The sequence below is a fragment of the Globicephala melas genome, chromosome 7, assembly GCF_963455315.2.
Source record: "Globicephala melas chromosome 7, mGloMel1.2, whole genome shotgun sequence".
In the NCBI taxonomy this organism is placed as follows: Eukaryota; Metazoa; Chordata; class Mammalia; order Artiodactyla; family Delphinidae; genus Globicephala; species Globicephala melas.
The window spans coordinates 93,919,684-93,946,972 of NC_083320.1; the positions used below are offsets into that span (position 1 = coordinate 93,919,684).

The window sequence follows — 27,289 nt, forward strand, 5'->3', positions numbered from 1 at the left end:
GTTTTTCTATCCCTTTGTGGAGGGAAGGAAAGGGTTGACATTGGGATGTAGCACATGAAGGCACTTCTGGGGTAGTTAGCAAAGTTCCCTTGTTTGATTTGAGTGGTAGTTACAAAGTTGTTTACCTTATAATAATTCACTATGCTATATATTTAGTGGTTTTACATGTTTGTGTTTCATTTTGTAACAATTAAAAAAAACCACCTCCTCAGCGCTTCCACTGTTGGGGGGCATGGGTTCGAGCCCTGGTCGGGGAACTAAGATCTTGCATGCCACGTGGCATGGCCAAAAAAACTCAACCAACCAACGAAACAAAAAACATAAAAAACCCCACTTCATTTCATATACGCACAGTTACACTACAGCACTAAAGAATACCAAATAGATGAAATAGAACAGGACCCAAAGGATAAGGTCAGAGAATCAAACAGAAGTGAAAGAGTGGAGTTATCTGGGGAATGGTTTATGAAGAGTTGTAAAGTCAGCTCAGTCTCACAACCTGACAGGTCAGGATCACATGAAAAGTGAAGGGAAAGCACCACATGGAAAAATAGGGATGCACAATGCGTAAATCCTAAGATTGATATATGGCTGAAGGAGGAATTGGGGCCTAACTCAAAAGAGGACTTCACTGGATTTCACCCAATGAGAAAAGCAAATCAATATCTGACAGTATTTTCATTATTCACTTGTATACTCATCTCCTCCTTAGAAATCACTGGCATCAATAATTAGTGTGCCCTATTTCTGAAACACATTAGGAACATTTCTTAAACATATTAGACACAAGCGAGAACTGCAGCATGCGATCAGGCTAGGGATCTAGGTTCAAATGCCAATCACGTAACGGCTACTTTCTGGACAAGTAACTTAGTAATTGCATGTTTCCTCAGGAGGAGAATACTTCAGCTGCCATAAGTAAAACGCCTATTACATAGTGGGATTTTTTAAAAAAAAATAAATTTATTTATTTTATTTCTTTATTTTTGGCTGCGTTGGGTCTTTGTTGCTGCGCATGGGCTTTCTCTAGTTGCAGCGAGTGGGGGCTACTCTTCATTGCAGTGCACGGGCTTCTCATTGCAGTGGCTTCTCTTGTTGCAGAGCATGGGCTCTAGGTGCGTAGGCTTCAGTAGTTGTGGCATGTGGGCTCAGTAGTTGTGACTCGCGGGCTATAGAGTGCAGGCTCAGTAGTTATGGCGCACGGGCTTAGTTGCTCTCCAGCTCGTGGTACCTTTCCGGACCAGGGCTCGAACCCATGTCCCCTGCATGGGCAGGCGGATTCTTAACCACTGTGCCACCAGGGAAGCCCTACAGAGTGGGATCTTAATGAATTTTCATCCACACAATTTATAGTTGAAAAGGAATTTAGAAATCATCTAGTCTAATAATCTCAAATTTACAATCCAGGAAACGTGTTTGGTCAGTACATATCATTTTGAACATAAAAGATACAGAATACGTCCATTATCACAGAAAGTTCTACTGGATAGCCCTACAGTATTTCCCAGTAGCATTAATGGATTTTGAACATAAGATTATTCTTCGACTAATTGCTTTATTAAATTAAAAAGCAGAAGCATAAGTGAGCTATAATATAAACAACCACTCAGATTTCAAAGACACTTTACTTTTGTAGGTAAAAGAATTAAACATGCTGATTTAACTTCTACAAAACGGCCAGTGTACAGTCATCTCTCAGTAGCCACAGGTGGGGGATTGGTTTTAGGACCCCTCCACATTTACCGAAATCCATGGATACTCAAGTCTCATGTAAAATGGCATAGTAATGGCATATATCCTACGCACATCCTTCCTTACACTTTAAGTCATCTCTAGATTACTTATAATACCTAATACAATGCAAATGCTATGTAAATAGTTGCTGGTGTGGGGTAAATACAAGTTTTGCTTTTTGTAAATGAATTTTTTCCCAAATATTTTTGATCTGCAGTTGGTTGAATCCACAGATGCAGAACCCACAGACATGGAGGGCTGACTGTATAACAGATTATGAGACACAGGGGAAACATCAAAATTTAAACGAACAGTCTTCAACTTTAGCAGGCATCAGTATCACCTGGGAAGCTTGTTAAGGTAGAGGATCCCAGGTCCCACCACAAATATTCTGATTACATAGGTTTAAGGTACAGCCCACTAAAGCATGTTTTAGAGGAGCATCCTGATAATTCTCATGCCGAGCGTTGGTGAATCACAACTGGCACATCACAAAAGCTTTACACATCAACTGCTTTTAGTGAAAAATTTCAGGGCTATGAAAAGATTCCTAGTAACAGATACTTGAGGCAGAAATACTGATAACTGCATCAACAATGGAGTCTAGATCTGGGTGCGATTTTTAGCTTTTGTCACTCAGCTGCTGTGTGACTTCAGACAAAGTGTTTAACCTTTATGATTCTTTTCTTCCTTATCTGGGGTAAGAAAGAGAATATCAACCTTAAGTAAGTGTTCAGGAACCACATACCAAAATAAACCTAACAAGGAAAAACAAATGTCAAAACCCAAGAATCTCTTCCCATGAAATAAATAAATAAATATAGGTAGACATTTATCTCCAGATAAACATAAAGGTAATGAAATAAAGCAAAATTAAAGGCTGGCAGATTTGAGTAACAAAAAAATTTATGTCAAAACCTACCATAGGGCTTCCCTGGTGGTGCAGTGGTTGAGAATCCGCCTGCCGATGCAGGGGACACGGGTTTGTGCCCGGGTCCGGGAAGACCCACAAGCTGCGGAGCGGCTGGGCCCGTGAGCCATGGCCGCTGAGCCTGCGCGTCCGGAGCCTGTGCTCCGCAACGGGAGAGGCCACAACAGTGAGAGGCCCGCGTACCGCAAAAACAAACAAACAAACAAAACAAAAAACCCCCACCATAAACAAAATTAGAAGCCAAACTACTAAAACATCTTCTAATATGGTAAGATTCATAACAAACTCAAATAAGAGGCTAAAAAACACATTAGTACTTAACAGAAAAGCAACATTTATTAATGAGCTAAATTTAAACTTTAAATTTTAGAAATACCAAAAAGTTTCCCTAAAGCCCCCAATTAGAAGAAGATTACAAATGTGATCTGTGTTCTTATGGTCCTTGAAGAACTACAGATGAATAGGCTATTTCTTACTAGAACAGATAAAATTCACCAAACACTCAAAATCAATCTAGTGATAATAACATAGCTTTTAGTCTTACTTCTTAACACTTTAGGAGGTTTACCCATGGTTTTTTCAACCTCAGCACTACTGACATTTTGTACCAGGTTAACTTTTTGTTTTGCAGGAATATCCTATGCATCGTAGGATGTTTAACAGCATTCCCGGCTTCTATCCACCAGATGCCAGTAGTACCCCTTTCCCATCTGTGACAACCAAAAATGTCTCTAAACATTGTAAAATGTCCCTTGGTGGGCAAAGCTGCCTCTGGTTGAGTTACACTGGGTCAATCTATACTATCCTTTTCTGGGGCCATATTAAAAATTACTTCTCCAGAAACAGCCACATCTAACCCCAACTAGGACCAGTCCAATTCTGTCTGTTCTCATATTGCTGTTGTGTGCTGGATCTAAGAATTGTGAAAAAAACAGACAAAAACCCTTTTCTGTGCTGAAAAAAATACACACATATATGCTTGCACAAGCAAAAACTATTTCTGAAAGGGCACACAGAAACTGTGCACAGCAAATGCTGTAGGGCAGGGGGCTTAGATACCTGGATGGGAGGGAGGTTTATCATATCCCTTTTTCTATTGTTTTCATTTACCATGTGTATGTTAGTTTTCAATAATAAAACATTTAAAATGTGTCTATGTGGGGAGGATGAATATAGAGGAAAATGTGGAAGAATTCACTCAACAGACCTATGAGCAACAAGATTTGATACATTCTATTGACAAACTATTGCCAAATACCAACTTTATGTGAGGTACTGGTGAGTATAGCCAAAAAAGAAAGGAAACAAAACCCCCCCTGTCCTTTTGGGGCAGGGAGGTTACATTTAACTTTATCTAGATTCCTATGTTTGAGAGAAATTTAGGGCTTTCACAATACAAATTTAAACAAAATCCTTAACTAACCAAATTGCCCAAAATGTTATTCTTTCACAAGTGGCAATTGGTTATGACAATTTTATGAGCAATCTGAGTATAAATAAGCAACAGTTGGTGTAAACTGAATGAAATCTACCATTAAAAAATCTTGAATAAATTTCTATGCAAAGACTATTAATAAAAATTAGAATGGGAGAATGCTTTATTATCAGACAAAGAACAGGGATTGTGGGCACTTTTCTAGAGAGAAAAGAATGGCTTTCCTTTAAATCACTTAAGTCTTTACAGGGGAAGAAAGGAATGCAAAAAGAAAATCTTTAAATTTTCAAGTGGTATCTACTAGTCAAGAACCAAGCCAACTAAGAAAGATTAAGACTGCAAGCAAAAAGTGGTAATCAAATTTTAGCACAAGCAAATACAAGTTCCTTTATGTGTATCAGCTGACTAATCTTAAATGTATTAAGTGAAACTCAGATATGACATAGATGGTGCATTCTTAGATGTCATCACAGTCAAAAATCATTAGTTCTGAATACTGCCCTTAACTTATTGTGTACTCTTGAGACATTAAACAAAGCTACATTTAAATTTGGCATACTATAATGTTTCAACTGCTGCAGCTCAAAAAAGAGGCAACAGAACTAAAGAAAGAGAAGATTAAAATGATCACACGAATTGGAGAGAGATATGAGACTAGACCATGACCAACAAAAATACTAAGAGTGTGTTCATTACAACCTTATCTTAAGAGAACTCAAAAGACTTGGAATTAATATAAGAAACAAATGCATCATAAACTTGACTAACCAAACTAATGAACAGAGTTTCTAGGAAAAGCTGGGTCAATTATCTATTCTACGACTGACACTGGGGAGGATGCTCTCCCACAGTACATACTTTGTGGAGGCACTACTGGTTCCAGGGCTTTTTTATATACTTCATTAGATTTATCTTGAGCTTGATCCAGCAAGGCCATTCTTCAATTACTAATCTCAATTACATAAACCTCACTGCATCCAGTGAGCAAAGAATAGATTTATCTAATTAGGTTACATATAAAAGTCATTTCCTGCTGGTAGCCATCCAACCTTCTAAAAAGAGAAAGTAACAATGATAAAAGACAGCTCTGTTGACACTAACTTTTAAAACAAGACCAACTTGACCTTTAGGGGAGTTTTTTACTTTTAAATTTGTTAATGTGAAAAAATAAAATAAAGCCACATAAATATTTTTAAATATTTTTACATAATGAATGCATATTTATTATAAAACTAGATATATGTTGTTACTAGCATCTTTAAATTGAAGCTTGTTATGGTTTAATTTACCGAATGGTGTTCAATTTACTTAGTGGTGGAGACTCATGCTTTTTTAAAGTCTACCATGACATTCCATTATAACCTTGTAAGAAAAATTTTCCCAGTGATGTCAGGGAGTATGAATTTGAAAGTGACTCACATTCAATTTGAGACCACCCCCTTCACCCTAAAAGAATAGGGAAAAAAAAAAAGATAAAAGAGTGAGGCTGTGCAATTGATGCAAGTGTACCAACACAAATAAATATTAAAACCACTTTTGATAAAATAGCAAAGGTAAAAAAGACAATGGTTAGATATGAAGGGTGCAATTTACTTCTCAAAACAGAAATTAGCATCAGATTTCAATTATTCTAATAATGACTCAATGCAAAACACTGAAGTTTGCCTTTATACACACAGAAGACAGAAAGTAGGGTAATAAAAATGAATACTCTGGCTTTCTTATTAAATGATGGCATTTAAATAAAATAATAAGAGTTAGAATGCAAGTGACCTGGGCTTCACCAGTCAACTTAAGGTTACAGCTGTGAATTTTGGCTGTTAAGTAAGGTTTTGCTTTAAAGCACACCAACCAGGCCATAGAGACAAACTATGAAAGACGGAGGGTTCAAAAAGAGAAGTGTAGTCTTGTGGTGAAATCATTACTGAAGTAGAAAAGTAAGCAAACAGGACATCTGTAGCCACATCAAGAATTTCCAGGGCTTCCCTGGTGGCGCAGTGGTTGAGAGTCCGCCTGCCGATGCAGGGGACACGGGATCGTGCCCCGGTCCGGGAAGATCCCACATGCCGCGGAGCAGCTGGGCCCGTGAGCCATGGCCGCTGAGCCTGCGCGTCCGGAGCCTGTGCTCCGCAACGGGAGAGGCCACAACAGTGAGAGGCCCGCGTACCGCAAAAAAAAAAAAAAAAGAATTTCCAGAACTATTTTGATTTGTGATTCCTACCAGCATATTCCAGGGCTACTTAAGGGAAGCCACACTTACATTAGTATTCATCAGTTCACTACTGCCTTAGGAGACAATTTAAATAAAACTGTATTTCTCTCAATCTAAATGTTACACCAAAAAGGCTTCCTCTCTCTTCCCTAACACTATCACTGACCTAAGTTCTGTGTACAAGAAATAACTGGAAAAATATAAACAGAGCAAGAATCAAACAGATTTAAAAGATGAAAAGTAGAAGCAGTGGAGACTGCAAGAAACCAAAATGTATACTGTTTAATATAAACCTATATGCCAATATGATAAACCAAATCAGATTTATGATCAGAAGAGGTTAAAATAGGAATCAATCTAAACTATGAAGCTTTTCCTTCCAACTAAAAAAAAGGACCTTTTCAAAGACTGTTTTCTTAAAAGGTCCTAATGACAATCCACAAATTGCATAAAGTCTTCCAGGGTCAACTTTTCCACACTCCTTTCAGAATAGCATTCTATAAATAGCTGTGAGCAAAAAATATGGTGAGAAATAAGGTAGAGCTAAATATTTCTAAACAATACGCAATTTTCTTTGATAACAGGTACAACACAGTATTCGTGTTTCTCTGAAAAGAACAGACACCGAAGTGCCATTTTCATAACTTAAAATGAAAATTTCAACTAAACGCCACTACTAGTTTGTCAAAATTTACAGAATATGTTCCAAATCAGTACTTTAGTATTGGAAGGTAAGATTTACTTCAAACTAATTGTACATACACAGACACACCTCTGACATAGTATTTCTGAAGCAAGACACCATTCAAACCACCAAAAATTTAAGTAGACAACTAATGCTAAAATGTGATAAACAAGAACGTTTTACAACTTAAATTTTGTTAGCAAATGAAATATTTCTGCTAAACATTTAACTCTTTCAAAGGGTCATTTGAAAACAATGTTACAATTAAACTAAGCCCAATTCACCGTATTTGAAGCAATGAGTCCAATACAATTAAGATGTACAACAGAATGACTGGGTTTTCTACAATTACATCGTACCTATAAATTGTTCAAATGTTGAGTGTAAAATTTAAATGAATACCAATGTAATAAATACTCTTTGAGAAGAAAAATGGTTCTGATTTATCTCTTAGCTCAAAAGACCTGGCAGAGCCTGACACAGCGCCTGGCAGCTTGTCAACACAAATTAAAAAAACCAACCAACCAACCAGAAACCCCACATTTGAAGCAAAATGTTTATCACGCGATTCACCTTCACTGTTAACAGAACATTAAATACAATAGTAAAATCCACGACCAACTTTTTTCTGCGTATCGATTATATCTTAAAATTTGGTTGTTTCAAAAACAGATTAATAAAACAATACTTACATTTCTATTGAATTTGGTGAAAGAATGGTGCATGTAAAACCTGTGCATATAAACAATCGCAGTGTTTATCGTAAGCTGAGAGCTGGAACGTTAACATTTAGGAAATATCGGAGAAAAACAAGATCTCTTTTCCAAAACAATTTTGAAGGAAAATTCCCGATCTACGGTTCTTTTCCAAGGCCCCCGTTCACTCAAAACCAATCCCCAAACTGTAATAATAAGGAACTAAATACCCACAGGATGATGGCGTGGGGGCTGGCGGATCGGAAAGGCTCCCCACCGAATAAATAGCCGGAATAATAACAAACGCCGAGCATTCCGCTCCAATACTGCTATTAAGCGAGCCCAGGAAGCATTTATCAATGGCTACGACTAAACCCAAAATCAAACAGTTGAAACACGCGCGCGCGCACCCATGCAAAACCATGCCAGGAACATAAAGACGTCCCGTGCGCTCCCAAGGTACAAGTGAACCGCCATCAAACCGGCGAGGAGAGCGGGGAAAGGCTGCAGAGAACACTTACGCCTTTCAGCATCTCCCTCCTAGCTCTCAACCCCTTCTCGGACTAAAAGTAGAAGCAGCCGCCGCTTTTCTGCGATAATCCCTAAGATTTCCCTCTCGCCCGGGCGGCACTCCCAGCCCCCGCCGTCACTACGCGCGGCCCCAAACAGATTACACAACGCAGCCTCCCAGCCCGCATTCACCGGACTCCCTTTCTCCTCCCCTCCTCCGCTGCCGGCCGCTCGGAGCCTCCAGAACTCTAGCCTGTCTTCCCTTACGGCGCGGCCGAGGCCCAGGAAAGACCGAGGCGGCGGCGCCATGTTCGCGGGGCACCAGGCCCGGCGACCCGGCGAGTAGTGAGGGGGACAGGGCGTGAGAGGCGCAGGGCCAAAAATAGGAAAGGATACACATTGAGACGCTGTCCCATGTCCTGGATGAGGTTGGCCGCCTGCTGGCGGTACGAGAGCTCTTTATCCGCCTCCACTCCGCAGCGGCGGCTCGGCGTGTTCTCCAGCTGTTCCCGAGTAAAGAACCAGCGAGAAGAAGCTCCACGGCCGGACGCCATGACACTTCCTCCTCCGCCCGCTCCCTCACCCACCCCCCGCCCCTCCCGGCTCGCGGACACCCAGCCAAGGCCGCGCGACCCCGCCCCACTCCGCTCGCCGTAGACCACGCACCACCCTTTTTCACCACCGCCGCCGCCCGTGCGCGTGCGCGGGGGCCGCCCTACCGGCTCGCCCTAGTCTTTTGCTTTCTTTTTCCGGCCCGGGCCTCGCTCTCGCGCACGGGACCACAATGCTCCGCGCCGCTTGTCATTTGGAGGCGCCCAAAGGTGGGGGTAGGCTGGAAGGGAAAGGTCAGCGCGGTGCATGCCGGGCCTAGGATTGGCTGGGAGAAGGGCGGGGAGGAGAGGCGAGAAAAGGCTGGTTTCGGGTCGGGTGGCGAGAGACGCGGGCGGGCGGCTGCGCCGTGGGGCCTGGGCGTGGGCTCTGAAATCCCGGCTGCTTTTTGGGCCGGGAGTCTGGCGGCGGTTTAAAAAAGAGAAGAACTTTCCTCTGTCGCAGTCGCGCGGCACATCCTCCATTTTCCTCTAGCGTCGGTCTGCGCAGTCTCGTAGGTTGCGGACTCCGGAGTCCTCGACGGACAGCCTCCGCCCAGCGGGCGGCCCTCGGAAGGACCTACCTGGGAAAGGGTGCATAAGAAATGCTTCCCCTCGCCCCCCCCACCCGCCTACGTTTGTGCCGCACTTTAGTTCTTTTTTCCTACATTATCTTGTTTGAATCCTACGACCACGCAGGCCGTGGGTTTATTTTTTTAATTACTTGCCAAAGGTTATTAGCAACCAGAGGCGCTGAATTTCTAAACTAGGTTTGGCGTCCCTCTCTGTAGTGTGTTTTCAAATCAGTCTGTGATTTGAAAGAGAAGGTTAAAGAGAAGCAGTGTAAAAGGAACTGAGTTAAAAAGTTATTAGTGTTTAATATGGTAATACCGCACATATCTATTGATTAACTCTTTATCCTGTCCCTGCAAGAAATTTTGCAGACTGGGAGTCGGTGGGTCTCTGGCTCTGAGCCAACGCCTAATATGTGTGAATAAAGTTGCTAAGTTTTAAATTTTAGCTATTTGCCAAAGATACAGCGTACAGGAAGACATACTTTTTTGTTTGCATTGTTATATCAGGATTCCTTCTTAAATTAACTTTTTATTGGAGAACAGTTGCTTTACAATGTTGTGTTAGTTTCTGCTGTACAGCAAAGTGAATCAGCTATAAGTATACATATATCCCCTCTTTTTTGGATTTCCTTCCCATTTAGGTCATCACAGAGCACTGAGTAGAGTTCCCTGTGCTCTACAGTAGGTTCTCATTAGTTATCTGTTTTATACATAGTAGTGTATACATGCAGGAAGTAATACTTCGAAAGGCAATAAATACTACTTTTCATTGAGTTCTTGATTATATCTCCAGGCTTTTGTCATTGTTTCAGGGCTCCCACGCTGAATGTACTGATATACCTTGGCTCTGCCTGCCCCCGTCAGGCCACAGTGTTGAGCTGCTGATTTGGTAGGCAGCTATCATGAACATTGTCTAACTTCTTACCTACCTTGCCTCACATCTTAGGCTGCTTAGAGGTTCCAGGATAGATTGACTTAAAGCAGCATTTAAAAAGTGGCTACCTCCAACGCTCATTCATGATAAAAGCTCTAACAAACTAGGAATAGAGGAGAACTTCTTCAACTTCATGAAGAACGTTTATAAAAACCTTACAGCTAGCATCATACTTAATGGTGAGAAACTAGAAGCTTTCCTGCTAAGGCATGGATGTCCCCTGTCACTGCTCCTTTCAACGTTGTATTATACGTCCTATAAGAAAAGGAAATCAAAGCTAAGCAGATTGGGAAGAAAGAAATAAAACTAGCTTTGTTCATGGATAACAATTGTTCATGTAGAAGATCTCAGAGTACTAAAAAAAACTGGAACTAGTAAGTGGCTATGGCAGGATTATAATATACAAGAGTGAATTGCTTTCCTGTATACCAGCAACGTATAATTGAAATTTGCGGTTAAAAACATAATACCATTTACAAAAAGTAATACTTAGGTATGATTCTAAAATATGTACAGGATCTGTATACAGAAAACAACAAAACTCTGATTAAGGAAATCAAAGTAGATATAAGTGGAAGGATTTTCTGGGTTCATGGATTCGAAGATTTAATATCATTAGATGTCAGTTCTTCCCAACTTGATCTGTAGATTCAAATGCAATCCCAATAAAAAAAATTTAGGAAGTTATTTTATAGATATGTGCAAATCGATTCTAAAGTTTATATGGAAAGGTAAAAGACCCAAAATAGCCAACACAATACCAGAGAAGCTGAACTGACTTTATCCGACCTCAAAGCTACAGTACCAAAGACAGCGTTTGCTGGCAAAAGAATAGACACATACATCAGTGGAACAGAATAGGGAGCCTGGGAATAGATCCACACAAACATGGTCAACTGATCTTTGACAAAGGAGCAAAGGTAATTCAATTGAGAAAAGATAGTCTTTTCAACAGATAGTGCCGGAACAACTGGACGTGTATGGAAAAAAAAGAATCGAGACACATCTCACAACTTTCACAAAAATTAAGTAGATCATATCCCTAAATGTAAAACGCAGAACTTTAAAACCTCTGGAAGATAACAGGAGAAAATGGAGGTGACCTTGTGTGTGGCAATGAGGTTTTTTTTTTAAATTATTATTGGAGTATAGTTGATTCACAGTGCTGTGTTAGCTTCAGGTGTATAGCAAAGTGAATCAGTCATACATATATACACTCTTTTTTTAGATTCTTTTCCCATATAGGCCGTTACAGAATTGAGCAGAGTTCCCTGTGCTGTACAGCAGGTCCCCACTAGTCATCTATTCTATATATAGTAGTATGCATATGTCAATCCCAACTCATCCCTCCCCTACCCCACTTGTCCCCAGGCAACCCTAAGTTTGTTTTCCACATCTGTGACTCTACTTCTGTTATGTAACTAAGGTCACTTGTACCCTTTTCTTAGATTCCACATATAAGTGATATCATATGATATTTGTCTTTCTGTGTCTGACTTAAATTCACTCAGTATAACAATCTCTAGATCCATCCATGTTGCAGCAAATGGCATTATTTTGTTCTTTTATATTGCTGAGTAATATTCCATTGTTATATATGTACCACGTCGTCTTTATCCATTCTTCTGTTGATGGACATCAGCTTGCTTCCATGTCCTGGCTACTGTAAATAGTGCTGCAATGAACATTGGGGTGCATGTATCTTTTCAAATTACGGTTTTCTCCAGGTATATGCCTAGGAGTGGGATTGCTAGTCATACGGTAGCTCTATTTTTATTTTTTTTTAATATATTTATTTATTTGGCTGCGGCAGTTCTTAGTTGCGGCACGCCGGATCTTCGTTGCAGCATGCGGAATTCTTCGTTGCGGCGCGGGCTCTTTGTTGCAGTGTGCAGGCTTCACTCTAGTTGTGGTGGGCTCCAGAGTGTGCAGGCTCAGTAGTTGCAGCACGTGGGCTCTCTAATTGTGGCACATAGGCTCTAGAGCGCACAGACTCACTAGTTGCAGTGCGCAGGCTTAGTTGCCCCACACGTGTGGAATCTTAGTTCCCCGACCAGGGATTGAACCCGTGTCCCCTGCATTGGAAGGCAGATTCTTAACCACTGGACCACCAGGGAAGTCCCCAGTAGCTCTATTTTTAGTTTTTTAAGGGAACTCCATACTGTACTCCATAGTGGCTGTACCAGTTTACCTTCCCACTAACGGTGTAGGAGGGTTCCCTTTTCTCCACACCCTCTCCAGCATTTATTGTTTGTAGATTTTTTGATGATGGCCATCACCGGTGAGAGGTGATACCTCATTGTAGTTTCGATTTGCATTTCTCTAATAATTAGTGACGTTGAGCATCTTTTCATGTGCTTTTTTGGCCATCTGTATGTCTTCTTTGGAGAAATGTCTAGTTAGATCTTCCACCCATTTATTTATTTTTGCGGTACGCGGGCCTCTCACCGTGTGGCCTCTCCTGCTGCGGAGCAGAGGCTGCGGACGCGCAGGCCCAGCGGCCATGGTTCATGGGCCCAGCCGCTGCGCGGCATGTGGAGGCACGAACCCGTGTCCCCTGCATCGGCAGGTGGACTCAACCACTGCGCCACCAGGGGAGCCCTTCCACCCATTTTTTGATTGGGTTGTTTGTTTTTCTGATATTGAGTTGTATGAGCTGTTTGCATATTTTGGAGATTAATCCCTTGTTGGTTGCTTTGTTTGCAACTATTTTCTCCCGTACTGAGGTTGTCTTTTTGTATTGTTTATGGTTTCCATTGCTGTGCAAAAGCTTTTCAGTTTACTTGATCCCATTTGTTTATTTTTGTTTCTATTTGTATTACTCTAGGAGGTGGATCAAAAAAGAGCTTGCTGCGGTTTGTGTTCTGCCTATGTTTTCCTCTAAGAGTTTTATAGTGTCCAGCCTTACATTTAGGTCTTTAATCCACTTTGAGTTTATTTTTGTGTATGGTGTTAGGGAGTGTTCCAGTTTCATTCTCTTACATATAGCTGTCCAGTTTTCCCAGCACCACTTATTGAAGAGACTGTCTTTTCTCCATTGTATATTCTTGCCTCCTTTGTCATAGATGAGGTGACCCTAGGTGCATGGGTTTATCATTGGACTTTCTATCCTGTTCCATTGATCTATATTTCTGTTTTTGTGCCAGTACCATGCTGCTTTTCTTTTTTTCCCAAGGTTTTTTATTTTAATGTGGACCATTTTTTTCTTCTTTTTTTTAATTATAAATTTTTTTAAATTTTTAAAAATGTGGACCATTTTTAAAGTCTTTATTGAATGTGTTACAATGTTGCTTCTGTTTTATGTTTCGGTTTTTTGGCTCCAAGACATGTAGGATCTTAGCTCCCTGACCAGGGATCAAACCCGCATCCCCTTCACTGGAAGGTGAAGTCTTAATCACTGGACTGCCAGGGAAGTCCCTACCATACTTTTTTGATGGCTGTAGTTTTGTAGGTAGTCTGAAGTCAGGGAGCCTGATTCCTCAAACTCCATTTTTCTTTCTCAAAATTGCTTGGGCTATTGGGGGTCTTTTGTGTTTCCATACAAATTGTAACATTTTTTTGTTCTAATTCTTTGAAAAATGCTGTTGGTAATTTGCTAGGGATTGCACTGAATCTGTAGATTGCTTTGGGTAGTAGAGTCATTTTCACAATATCAATTCTTCGAATCCAAGAACATGGTATATCTCCATCTGTGTCATTCTTGGTTTCTTTCATCAGTATCTTATAGTTTTTTGAGTACAGGTCTTTTGCCTCCTTAGGTAGGTTTATTCCTAGGTATTTTATTCTTTTTGACATGATGGTAAATGGGATTGTTTCATAATTTATCTCTTTGATCTTCTGTTGTTAGTGTATAGGAATGCAAGAGATTTCTGTGTATTAATTTTGTATTCTGCAACTCTACCAAATTCATTGATTAGCTCTAGTAGTTTTCTGGTAACATCTTTAGGATTTTCTATGTATAGCATCATGTCATCTGCAAACAGTGACAGTTTTACTTCTTTTCCGATTTAGATTCCTTTTATTTATTTTTCTTCTCTGACATGGCTAGGACTTCCAAAATTGTGTTGAATAAAGTGGTAAGAGTGGACATCCTTGTCTTGTTCCTGATCTTAGAGGAAATGCTTTCAGTTTTTCACCACTGAGAATGATGTTAAATGTGGGCTTATCGTATATGGCCTTTATATGCTGAGGTAGGTTCCCTGTATGCCCACTTTCTGGAGTGTTTTCATCATAAATAGGTGTTGAATTTTGTCAGAAGCCTTTTCTGCATCTATTGAGATGATCATATGGTTTTTATTCAATTTGTTAATATGGTGTATCACATTGATTGATTTGCGTGTATTGAAGAATCCTTACATCCCTGGGATAAATCCCACTTGATCATGGTGTATAATCCTTTTTTTTTTTTCTTAACATCTTTATTGGAGTATAATTGCTTTACAATAGTGTGTTAGTTTCTGCTTTACAACAAAGTGAATCAGTTATACATATACATATGTTCGCATATATCTTCCCTCTTGCGTCTCCCTCCCTCCCACCCTCCCTATCCCACCCCTCTAGGCGGTCACAAACCACCGAGCTGATCTCCCTGTGCCATGCGGCTGCTTCCCACTAGCTATCCACCCTATGTTTGGTAGTGTATATATGTCCATGCCTCTCTCTCACTTCGTCAGAGCTTACCCCTCCCGCTCCCCATATCCTCAAGTCCATGCTCTAGTAGGTCTGTGTCTTTATTCCCGTCCTACCCCTAGGCTCTTCATGACATTTTTTTCTTTCTTAGATTCCATATATATGTGTTAGCATACGGCATTTGTTTTTCTTCTTCTGACTTACTTCACTCTGTATAACAGACTCCAGGTCCATCCACCTCACTACAAATAACTCAATTTCGTTTCGTTTTATGGCTGAGTAATATTCCATTGTATATATGTGCCACATCTTCTTTATCCATTCATCTGTTGCTGGACACTTAGGTTGCTTCCATGTCCTGGCTATTGTAAATAGAGCTGCAATGAACGTTTTGGTACCTGACTCTTTTTGAATTATGGTTTTCTCAGGGTATATGCCCAGTAGTGGGATTGCTGGGTTGCATGGTAGTTCTGTTTTTAGTTTTTTAAGTAACATCCATACTGTTTTCCATAGTGGCTGTATCAATTTACATTCCCAGCAACAGTGCACGAGTGTTCCCTTTTCTCCACACCCTCTCCAGCATTTATTGTTTCTAGATTTTTTGATGATGGCCATTCTGACCAGTGTGAGATGATATCTCATTGTAGTTTTGATTTGCATTTCTCTAATGATTAATGATGTTGAGCATTCTTTCATGTGTTTGTTGGCAATCTGTATATCTTCTTTGGAGAAATGTCTATTTAGGTCTTCTGCCCATTTTTGGATTGGGTTGTTTGTTTTTTTGTTATTGAGCTGCATGAGCTGCTTGTAAATTTTGGAGATTAATCCTTTGTCAGTTGCTTCATTTGCAAATATTTTCTCCCATTCTGAGGGTTGTCTTTTGGTCTTGTTTATGGTTTCCTTTACTGTGTAAAAGCTTTGAAGTTTCATTAGGTCCCATTTATTTATTCTTGTTATTATTTCCATTTCTCTAGGAGGTGTGTCAAAAAGTATATTGTCATAGAGTGTTCTGCCTATGTTTTCCTCTAAGAGTTTGATAGTGTCTGGCCTTACATTTAGGTCTTTAATCCATTTTGAGTTTATTTTTGTGTATGGTGTTAGGGAGTGTTCTAATTTCATACTTTTACATGTACCTGTCCACTTTTCCCAGCACCACTTATTGAAGAGGCTGTCTTTTCTCCACTCCATATTCTTGCCTCCTTTATCAAAGATAAGGTGACCATATGTGTGTGGGTTTATATCTGGGCTTTCTATTCTGTTCCATTGCTCTATATTTCTGTTTTTGTGCCAGTACCATACTGTCTTGATTACTGTAGCTTTGTAGTATAGTCTGAAGTCAGGGAGCCTGATTCCTTCAGCTCCATTTTTCGATTGCTTTGGCTATTCGGGGTCTTTTGTGTTTCCATACAAATTGTGAAAATTTTTTTCTAGTTCTGTAAAAAATGTCAGCGGTAGTTTGATAGGGATTGCATTAGATCTATAGATTGCTTTGGGTAGTAGAGTCATGTTCACAATGTTGATTCTTCCAGTCCAAGAACATGGTATATTTCTCCATCTATTTGTATCATCTTTAATTTCTTTCATCTGTGTCTTATAATTTTCTGCATACAGGTCTTTTGTCTCCTTAGGTAGGTTTATTCCTAGATATTTTATTCTTTTTGTTGCAATGGTAAATGGGAGTGTTTTCTTAATTTCACTTTCAGATTTTTCATCATTAGTGTATAAGAATGCCAGAGACTTCTGTGCATTAATATTGTATCCTGCCACTTTACCAAATTCATTGATTAGCTCTAGTAGTTTTCTGGTGGCATCTTTAGGATTCTCTATGTATAGTGTCATGTCATCTGCAAACAGTGACAGCTTTACTTCTTCTTTTCTGATTTGGATACCTTTTATTTATTTTTCTTCTCTGATTGCTGTGGCTAGAACTTCCAAAACTCTGTTGAATAAGAGTGGTGAAAGTGGGCAACCTTGTCTTGTTCCAGATCTTAGTGGAAATGGTTTCAGTTTTTCACCATTGAGGATGTTGTTGGCTGTGGGTTTGTCATATATGGCCTTTATTATGTTGAGGAAAGTTCCCTCTATGCCTACTTCCTGCAGGGTTTTTATCATAAATGGGTGTTGAATTTTGTTGAAAGCTTTCTCTGCATCTATTGAGATGATCATATGGTTTTTCTCCTTCAACTTGTTAATATGGTGTATCATTTTGATTGATTTGCATATATCGAAGAATCCTTGCATTCCTGGAATAAACTGCACTTGATAATGGTGTATGATCCTTTTAATGTGTTGCTGGATTCTGTTTGCTAGTATTTTGTTGAGGATTTTTGCGTCTGTGTTCATCAGTGATATTGGCCTGTAATTTCCTTTTTTTGTGATATCTTTGTCTGGTTTTGTTATCAGGGAGATGATGAATTCTTAGAATGAGCTTGGGAGTGTTCTTTTGTTTGCAATTTTTTGCAATGGTTTGAGAAGGAGAGGTGTTAACTCTTCTGTAAATGTTTGATTAAATTTGCCTGTGAAGCAGTCTGGTCCTGGACTTTTGTCTGTTGGAAGATTTTTAATCAGAGTTTAAATTTCAGTACTTGTGATTGGTTTGTTCATATTTTCTATTTCTTTCTGGTTCAGTCTTTGAAGACTGTACCTTTCTAAGAATTTGTCCATTTCTTCCAGGTTGTGCATTTTATTGTCATAAGCAATGAGTTTTTGGATACAACACCAAAAGATGATCCATGAAAGAAAAAATTAAGTTGGACTTCATTAAAATTAAAAACCTCTGCTCTGTGAAAGACACTGTTAAGAGTGAAAATACAAGGAGAAAATCTTTGCAAAACACATATCTAATAAGGAACTTGTATCCCAAATATGCAAAGAACTCTTAAAACTCAATAAGAAAACAAAGAACCCAATTTAAAAATAGGCAAAGGATCTGAACAGATACTTCACAGAGAAGATATACAGAAGGGAAATAGACAAATGAGAAGATGTTTGACATCATATATCATATGGGTATTCTTAGTAGTAGTTTATAATTGCAAAAGTTTGCAAGTATGACTGTCCATGAATTGAGGATTGGATGATTTGATACATCTATGCAATAAGATACTAGTCAGTTCTTAAAAAGAAGGCGGCAAAAAAAAAAAAAAAAAAAAAAAAAAAAAAAAAAAAAAAAAGAAGGCATCAAAGTGCTGAAAGAAGAAAAGCTACCAACCAAGAATACTCTACCAAAAAAGCTATCCTTCAGAGTTGAAGGAGAGAGAAAGAGTTTTCCAGACAAGCAAAAGCTAACGGAGTTCATCACCACTAGACTGGCCTTACAAGAAATGCTAAAAGGACTTACTTAAGCTGAAACAAGAGGGTGCTAATTAGTTGCAGGAAAACATATGAAAGTATAAATCTTACTAGGAAAGGTAAATATGCAGTAAAAATCAGAATAATTTAAAGTTGTAAACGTGGTAGGTTAATCACTTACAAAGCTTGTATGAGATAAAAAGACATAAATAGTAAATAAAAGCTATAACTACAATACTTAGGTAAGAGATACACAAGATAAAAAGATGTTAAATTGTGACATCAAAAACATAAAACATTGGCAGAGAGGGAATTAAAATACAGAGTTCTATAATGCATCCAAACTTAAGTTATCAACTTAAAATAGACTGATATAAAAAGAAGGCAGGGACTTCCCTGGTGGTGCAGTGGTTAAGAATCCGCCTGCCAGTGCAGGGGACACGGGTTCAAGCCGTGGTCCGGGAGGATCCCACATTCCACGGAGCAGCTAGGCCCGTGCGCCACAGCTACTGAGCCCGTATGCCACAACTGCTGAGCCTGTGTGTCACAACTGCTGAGCCCGTGTGCCAAGAGCCCATGCTCCGCAACAAGAGAAGCCACCACATTGGGAAGCCTGTGCACTGCAACGAGGCGTGGCTCCTGCTCACCCCAACTAGAGGAAGCCCTTGCGCAGCAGCGTAGAGCCAACGCAGCCAAAAATATATAAATAAATTTATTTTAAAAATAAATAAAAATTAAAAAAGGATACCTTTAAAAAAAAAAGAAGGCAGCTTTTATGTGGAAGGACCACCAAGGTATTAAGTAGGGAAAAAAAGGAAGATGCTACTGTTTGGGTAACATGAACAAAGGAATATGTACATGTAAGTGCTTGTATGATTATAGATTTTCTTTTTAATTAATTAATTTATTTATTTTCTCCCTCTCTCTCTCTCTCTCTCACACACACACACACACACACACATTGTATTTTATTTTTACAAGAGATAAATAGACTGACACCAAGCATTGTAAATGGATGACCACAACAAAAGCAACAATGATTACAATTACCAAACACGAAACACACTCATACTATGTCATAATATTGACATTCAGTCCAGTAATCCTCCACTGTAACAGCTCCTTTACTTTGCAGTGAAAATTGATTTGTATATTTTTTGCCTCTGAGTCCTTGTGGGATTTTTTTTTTATTCATACAGAAAGTCACAAAAATTATAATCATCCTCATCAGTTCACTCAGTCCCATGTAATTAATTTTTTTTCATCTTGATCTTTTATTAGCACTTTTATGAGTTCATCAGTTTTCCATCAGAGTTCTGAAAATGCTTATTCACTCAGTTCAGCAGTATAGTCAGTTACCAGAAACCTGTACTTGTCAGAGTCTTTTCCATGAATTCCTTGAAGATGAAACCCTCTTATAGGAACATATTTGTATAGATTTTCTTTACAAGAATACACATATACACACAACAGGCAAAATTGGTTCCCTCCGGGAGACATACATTGAATTTGACTTTTTGAACTCTTCTAACATGTTCATATATTGACTTTTCAAAAATAAACTTAAAATTTTTTATTAGGTACCTAATAAAACTGCGTAGTGTTTTATATTCAGAAATGAAGACTTCAATTCACTTGTGTTCAATTTTCATTGTAAAGAAGCCTCAGAATGGTGTCTGTAAGCTAAAAAAAATATAAAGTGGGTATTTATTTCAATTAAGTTAATCTTAAGTGAATATACTTTTTTGAATTTTTATTTTTTTATAGAGCACGTTCTTATTAGTCATCGAGTTTATACACATCAGTGTATGCATGTCAATCCCAAACTCCCAATTCATCACACCCCCACCCCCAGCCGCCGCTGCTTTTCCTCCTTGGTGTCCATACGTTTGTTCTCTACATCTGTGTCTCAATTTCTGCCCTGCAAACCAGTTCATCTGTACCATTTTTCTAGGTTCCACATATATGTGTTAATGTACGATATTTGTTTTTCTCTTTCTGGCTTACTTCACTCTGTATGACAGCCTCTAGATCCATCCACATCTCTACAAATAACTCAGTTTTGTTCCTTTTTATGGCTGAGGAATATTCCATTCTATATATATATATATACCACATTTTTTTTTAACATCTTTATTGGAGTATAATTGCTTTACAATGGTGTGTTAGTTTCTGCTTTACAACAAAATGAATCAGTTATATATATACATAAGTTCCCATATCTCTTCCCTCTTGCGTCTCCCTCCCTCCCACCCTCCCTATCCAACCCCTCCAGGCGATCACAAAGCACCGATATGATCTCCCTGTGCTATGCGGCTGCTTCCCACTAGCTATCTACCTTACGTTTGGTAGTGTATATATGTCCATGCCTCTCTCTCGCTTTGTCACAGCTTACCACTCCCCCTCCCCATATCCTCAAGTCCATTCTCTAGTAGGTCTGTGTCTTTATTCCTGTCTTACCCCTAGGTTCTTCCTGACATTTTTTATTTCTTAAATTCCATATATATGTGTTAGCATACGGTATTTCTCTCTCTTTCTGACTTACTTCACTCTGTATGACAGACTCTAGATCTATCCACCTCATACAGATAGCTCAATTTCGTTTCTTTTTATGGCTGAGTAATATTCCATTGTATATATGTGCCACATCTTTATCCATTCATCCGATGATGGACACTTAGGTTCTTTCCATCTCCGGGCTATTGTAAATAGAGCTGCAATGAACATTTTGGTACATGACTCTTTTTGAATTATGGTTTTCTCAGGGTATATGCCCAGTAGTGGGATTGCTGGGTCATATGGTAGTTCTATTTGTAGTTTTTTAAGGAACCGCCATACTGTTCTCCACAGTGGCTGTATTAATTTACATTCCCACCAACAGTGCAAGAGGGTTCCCTTTTCTCCACACCCTCTCCAGCATTTATTGTTTCTAGATTTTTTGATGATGGCCATTCTGACTGGTGTGAGATGATATCTCATTGTAGTTTTGATTTGCATTTCTCTAATGATTAGTGATGTTGAGCATTCTTTCATGTGTTTGTTGGCAGTCTGTATATCTTCTTTGGAGAAATGTCTATTTAGGTCTTCTGCCCATTTTTGGATTGGGTTGTTTGTTTTTTTGTTATTGAGCTGCATGAGCTGCTTGTAAATTTTGGAGATTAATCCATTGTCAGTTGCTTCATTTGCAAATATTTTCTCCCATTCTGAGGACTGTCTTTTGGTCTTGTTTATGGTTTCCTTTGCTGTGCAAAAGCTTTGAAGTTTCATTAGGTCCCATTTGTTTTTTGGTTTTTATTTCCATTTCTCTAGGAGGTGGGTCAAAAAGGATCTTGCTGTGATTTATGTCATAGAGTGTCCTACCTATGTTTTCCTCTAAGAGTTTGATAATTTCGGGCCTTATATTTAGGTCTTTAATCCATTTTGAGCTTATTTTTGTGTATGGTGTTAGGGAGTCATCTAATCTCATTCTTTTACATGTACCTGTCCAGTTTTCCCAGCACCACTTATTGAAGAGGCTGTCCTTCCTCCACTATACATTCCTGCCTCCTTTATCAAAGATAAGGTGACCATATGTGTGTGGGTTTATCTCTGGGCTTTCTATCCTGTTCCATTGATCTATCTGTTTTTGTGCCAGTACCATACTGTCTTGATTACTGTAGCTTTGTAATATAGTCTGAAGTCAGGGAGCCTGATTCCTCCAGCTCCGCTTTTTGTTCTCAAGATTGCTTTGGCTATTCAGGGTCTTTTGTGTTTCCATACAAATTGTGAATTTTTTTCTTCTAGTTCTGTGAAAAATGTCAGTGGTAGTTTGATAGGGATTGCATTGAATCTGTAGATTGCTTTGGGTAGTAGAGTCATGTTCACAATGTTGATTCTTCCAATCCAAGAACATGGTATATCTCTCCATCTATTTGTATCATCTTTAATTTCTTTCATCAGTGTCTTACAATTTTCTGCATACAGGTCTTTTGTCTCCTTAGGTAGGTTTATTCCTAGATATTTTATTCTTTTTGTTGCAATGGTAAATAGGAGTGTTTTCTTGATTTCACTTTCAGATTTTTCATCATTAGTGTTTAGCAATGCCAGAGATTTCTGTGCATTAATTTTGTATTCTGCTACTTTATCAAATTCATTGATTAGCTCTAGTAGTTTTCTGGTAGCATCTTTAGGATTCTCTATATATAGTATCATGTCATCTGCACACAGTGCAAGATTTACTTCTTCTTTTCCAATTTGGATTCCATTTATTTCCTTTTCTTCTCTGATTGCTATGGCTAAAACTTCCAAAACTCTGTTGAATAAGAGTGGTGAAAGTGGGCAACCTTGTCTTTTTCCTGATCTTAGTGGAAATGGTTTCTGTTTTTCACCATTGAGGACAATGTTGGCTGTGGGTTTGTCATATATGGCCTTTATTATGTTGAGGAAAGTTCCCTCTATGCCTACTTTCTGCAGGGTTTTTATCATAAATGGGTGTTGAATTCTGTTGAAAGCTTTCTCTGCATCTATTGAGATGATCATATGGTTTTTCTCCTTCAATTTGTTAATATGGTGTATCACGTTGATTGATTTGCGTATATTGAAGAATCCTTGCATTCCTGGAATGAACCCCAGTTGAGCATGGTGTATAATCCGTTTAATGTGCTGTTGGATTCTGTTTGCTAGTATTTTGTTGAGGATTTTTGCATCTATGTTCATCAGTAATATTGGCCTGTAGTTTTCTTTCTCTGTGACATCCTTGTCTGGTTTTGGTATCAGGGTGATGGTGGCCTCGTAGAATGAGTTTGGGAGTGTTCCTCCCTTTGCTATATTTTGGAAGAGTTTGAGAAGGATAGGTGTTAGCTCTTCTCTAAATGTTTGACAGAATTCGCCTGTGAAGCCATCTGGTCCTGGGCTTTTGTTTGTTTGAAGATTTTAAATCACAGTTTCAATTTCAGTGCTTGTGATTGGTTTGTTCATATTTTCTATTTCTTCCTGATTCAGTCTTGGCAGTTTGTGCATTTCTAAAAATTTGTCCATTTCTTCCAGGTTGTCCATTTTATTGGCATAGAGTTCCTTGTAATAATCTCTCATGACCTTTTATATTTCTGCAGTATCAGTTGTTACTTCTCCTTTTTCATTTCTAATTCTATTGATTTGAGTCTTCTCTCTTTTTTTCTTGATGAGTCTGGCTAATGGTTTATCAATTTTGTTTATCTTCTCAAAGAACCAGCTTTTAGTTTTATTGATCTTTGCTATCGTTTCCTTCATTTCTTTTTCATTTATTTCTGAGCTGATTTTTATGATTTCTTTCCTTCTGCTAACTTTGGGGGTTTTTTGTTCTTCTTTCTCTAATTGCTTTAGGTGCAAGGTTAGGTTGTTTATTCGAGATGTTTCCTGTTTCTTAGGGTAGGATTGTATTGCTATAAACTTCCCTCTTAGAACTGCTTTTGCTGCATCCCATAGATTTTGAGTCGTCGTGTCTCCATTATCATTTGTTTCTAGGTATTTTTAAATTTCCTCTTTGATTTCTTCAGTGATCACTTCGTTATTAAGTAGTGTATTGTTTAGCCTCCATGTGTTTGTATTTTTTACAGATCTTTTCCTGTAATCCATATCTAGTCTCATAGCGTTGTGGTCGGAAAAGATACTTGATACAATTTCAATTTTCTTAAATTTACCAAGGCTTGATTTGTGACCCAAGATATGATCTATCCTGGACAATGTTCCATAAGCACTAGAGAAAAATGTGTATTCTGTTGTTTTTGGATGGAATGTCCTATAAATATCAATTAAGTCCATCTTGTTTAATGTATCATTTAAAGCTTGTGCTTCCTTATTTATTTTCATTTTGGATGATCTGTCCATTGGTGAAAGTGGGGTGTTAAAGTCCCCTACTATGAATGTGTTACTGTCGATTTCCCCTTTTATGGCTGTTAGTATTTGCCTTATGTATTGAGGTGCTCCTATGTTGGGTGCATAAATATTTACAATTGTTATATTTTCTTCTTGGATTGATCCCTTGATCATTATGTAGTGTCCTTCTTTGTCTCTTCTAATAGTCTGTATCTTAAAGTCTATTTTGTCTGATATGAGAATTGCTACTCCAGCTTTCCTTTGGTTTCTATTTGCATGAAATATCTTTTTCCATCCCCTTATTTTCAGTCTGTATGTGAGTCTAGTTCTGAAGTGGGTCTCTTGTAGACAGCAAATATATGGGTCTTGTTTTTGTATCCATTCAGCCAATCTGTGTCTTATGGTGGGAGCATTTAGTCCATTTACATTTAAGGTATTTATCGATATGTATGTTCCTATTCCCATTTTCTTAATTGTTTTGGGTTCGTTATTGTAGGTCTTTTCCTTCTCTAGTGTTTCTTGCCTAGAGGAGTTCCTTTAGCAGTTGTTGTAAAGCTGGTTTGGTGGTGCTGAGCTCTCTCAGCTTTTGCTTCTCTGTAAAGGTTTTAATTTCTCCATCAAATCTGAATGAAATCCTTGCTGGGTAGAGTAATCTTGGTTTCAGGTTTTTCTCCTTCATCACTTTAAATATGTCCTGCCAGTCCCTTCTGGCTTGCAGAGTTTCTGCTGAAAGGTCAGCAGTTAACCTTATGGGGATTCCCTTGTATGTTATTTGTTGTTTTTCTGTTGCTGCTTTTAATATGTTTTCTTTGTATTTAATTTTAGACAGTTTGATTAATATGTGTCTTGGCATATTTCTCCTTGGATTTATCCTGTATGGGACTCTCTGTGCTTCCTGGACTTGATTAACTATTTCCTTTCCCATATTAGGGAAGTTTTCAACCATAATCTCTTCAAATATTTTCTCAGTCCCTTTCTTTTTCTCTTCTTCTTCTGGAACCCCTATCATTCGAATGTTGGTGCCTTTAATGTTGTCCCAGAGGTCTCTGAGACTGTCCTCAGTTCTTTTCATTCTTTTTTCTTTATTCTGCTCTGCAGTAGTTATTTCCACTATTTTATCTTCCAGGTCACTTATCCGTTCTTCTGCCTCAGTTATTCTGCTATTGATCCCATCTAGAGTATTTTTCATTTCATTTATTGTGTTGTTCATCATTGTTTCATCTTTAGTTCTTCTAGGTCCTTGTTAAATGTTTCTTGCATTTTGTCTATTCTATTTCCAAGATTTTGGATCATCTTTACTATCATGGTTCTGAATTCTTTTTCAGGTAGACTGCCTATTTCCTCTTCATTTTTGAGGTCTGGTGGGTTTTTATCTTGCGCCTTCATCTGCTGTGTGTTTTTCTGTCTTCTCATTTTACTTATCTTACTGTGTTTGGGGTCTCCTTTTTGCAGGCTGCAGGTTCATAGTTCCCGTTGTTTTTGGTGTCTGTCCCCAGTGGCTAAGGTTGGTTCTGTGGGTTGTGTAGGCTTCCTGGTGGAGGGGCCTAGTGCCTGTGTTCTGGTGGATGAGGCTGGATCTTGTCTTTTTGGTGGGCTGGTCCACGTCTGGTGGTGTGTTTTGGGGTGTCTGTGGACTTATTATGATTTTAGGCATCCTCTCTGCTACTGGGTGGGGTTGTGTTCCTATCTTGCTAGTTGTTTGGCATAGGATGTTCAGCACTGAAGCTTGCTGGTCGTTGAGTGAAGCTGGGTGCTGGTGTTGAGATGGAGATCTCTGGGAGATTTTCGCCGTTTGATATTATGTGGAGCTGGTAAGTCTATTGTGGACCAGTGTCCTGAACTTGGGTCTCCCACCTCAGAGGCACAGCACTGACTCCTGGCTGCAGCACTAAGAGCCTTTCATCCACACGGCTCTGAATAAAAGAGAGAAAAAGTAGAAAGAAAGAAAGAAGAAGAAGAAGAGAAGGAAGGAAGGAAAGAAAGAAAGAAAGGGAGGAAGGAAGGAGGGAAGGGAGGAAAAAAGAAAGAAAGAAGATAAAGTAAAATAAAAGTAAGATAAAATATAATAAAGTTATTAAAATAAAATCATAATTATTAAGAGAAAAAAAACGGACGGATAGAGCCCTAGGACAAATGGTGGAAGCAAAGCTATACAGACAAAATCTCACATAGAACCATACACATACACACTCACAAAAAGAGGAAAAGGGGAAAAAAATCGTAAATCTTGCTCTCAACGTCCACCTCCTTAATTTGGGATGATTCGTTGTCTAAAGGAGGGAAGGAAGGAAAGAAAGAACGAAGATAAAGTAAAATAAAATAATTAAAATAAAAAGTTATTATTAAGAAAAAAATTTTTAGAAAAACAACAAAAAAACGGACAGATAGGACCTCGGACAGATGGTGGAAGCAAAGCTATACAGACAAAATCTGACACAGAAGCATACACATACACACAAAAAAAGGAAAAGGGGAAAAAATCATAAATCTTGGTCTCAAAGTCCACGTCCTTAATTTGGGATGATTCGTTGTCTATTCATGTATTCCACAGATGCAGGGTACATCAAATTGATTGTGGAGCTTTAATCGGCTGCTTCTGAGGCTGCTGGGAGAGATTTCCCTTTCTCTCTGTTCTCACAGCTCCCAGGGACTCAGCTTTGGATTTGGCCCCGCCTCTGCGCGTAGGTCGCCAGAGGGCATCTGTTCTTCGCTCAGACAGGATGGGGTTAAAAGAGCAGCTGATTCGGGGGCTCTGGCTCACTCAGGCCGGGGTGGAGGGAGGGGCAAGGAGTGCGGGGCGAGCCTGCGGCGGCAGAGGCCAGCGTGACGTTGCACCAGCCTGAGGCGCGCCGTGCGTTCTTCTGGGGGAGTTGTCCCTGGATCCCGGGACCCTGGCAGTGGCGGACTGCACAGGCTCCCCGGAAGCGGGGTGTGGATAGTGACCTGTGCCCGCACACAGGCTTCTTGGTGGCAGCAGCAGCAGCCCTAGCATCTTATGCCCGTCTCTGGGGTTCGAGCTTTTAGCCGCCGCTCGCGCCCGTCTCTGGAGCTCCTTTAAGCAGCGCTCTTATTCCCCTCTCCTCGCTCACCAGGAAAGAAAGAGGGAAGAAAAAGTCTCTTGCCTCTTCAGCAGGTCCAAACTTTTCCCCGGCCTCCCTCCCGGCTAGCCGTGGTGCACTAACCCCTGCAGGCTGTGTTCACGCCGCCAACCCCAGTCCTCTCCCTGCGATCTGACCGAA

General features: G+C 39.4%; 1 protein-coding gene across 9 annotated transcripts in view; it reads right to left on the minus strand.

Moving 5' to 3' along the window:
• The window catches only part of CCNT2 (cyclin T2), a 50,139-nt gene extending 41,369 nt beyond the window's left edge, over nucleotides 1–8,770 (minus strand). For 3 of the 9 annotated variants that reach the window (XR_009564652.1, XM_060302511.1, XM_060302509.1), the window contains exons 1-2: nucleotides 8,599–8,770; nucleotides 7,690–7,771 (exon numbers count right to left, since the gene is read on the minus strand). Coding sequence is in view for 5 of the 9 variants with exons in the window: in XM_060302511.1 (XP_060158494.1) it covers nucleotides 7,690–7,771; nucleotides 8,599–8,756 (240 nt within the window). In the remaining 4 variants the exon portion in view is untranslated. Of the gene's footprint in view, nucleotides 1–5,519; nucleotides 5,547–7,689; nucleotides 7,772–8,213; nucleotides 8,241–8,598 lie in introns of those variants that run through there. The other 6 variants (XM_060302510.1, XM_060302508.1, XM_060302517.1 and 3 more) reach the window with 4 other exon arrangements.
• Nucleotides 8,771–27,289: the final 18,519 nt, after the last annotated feature.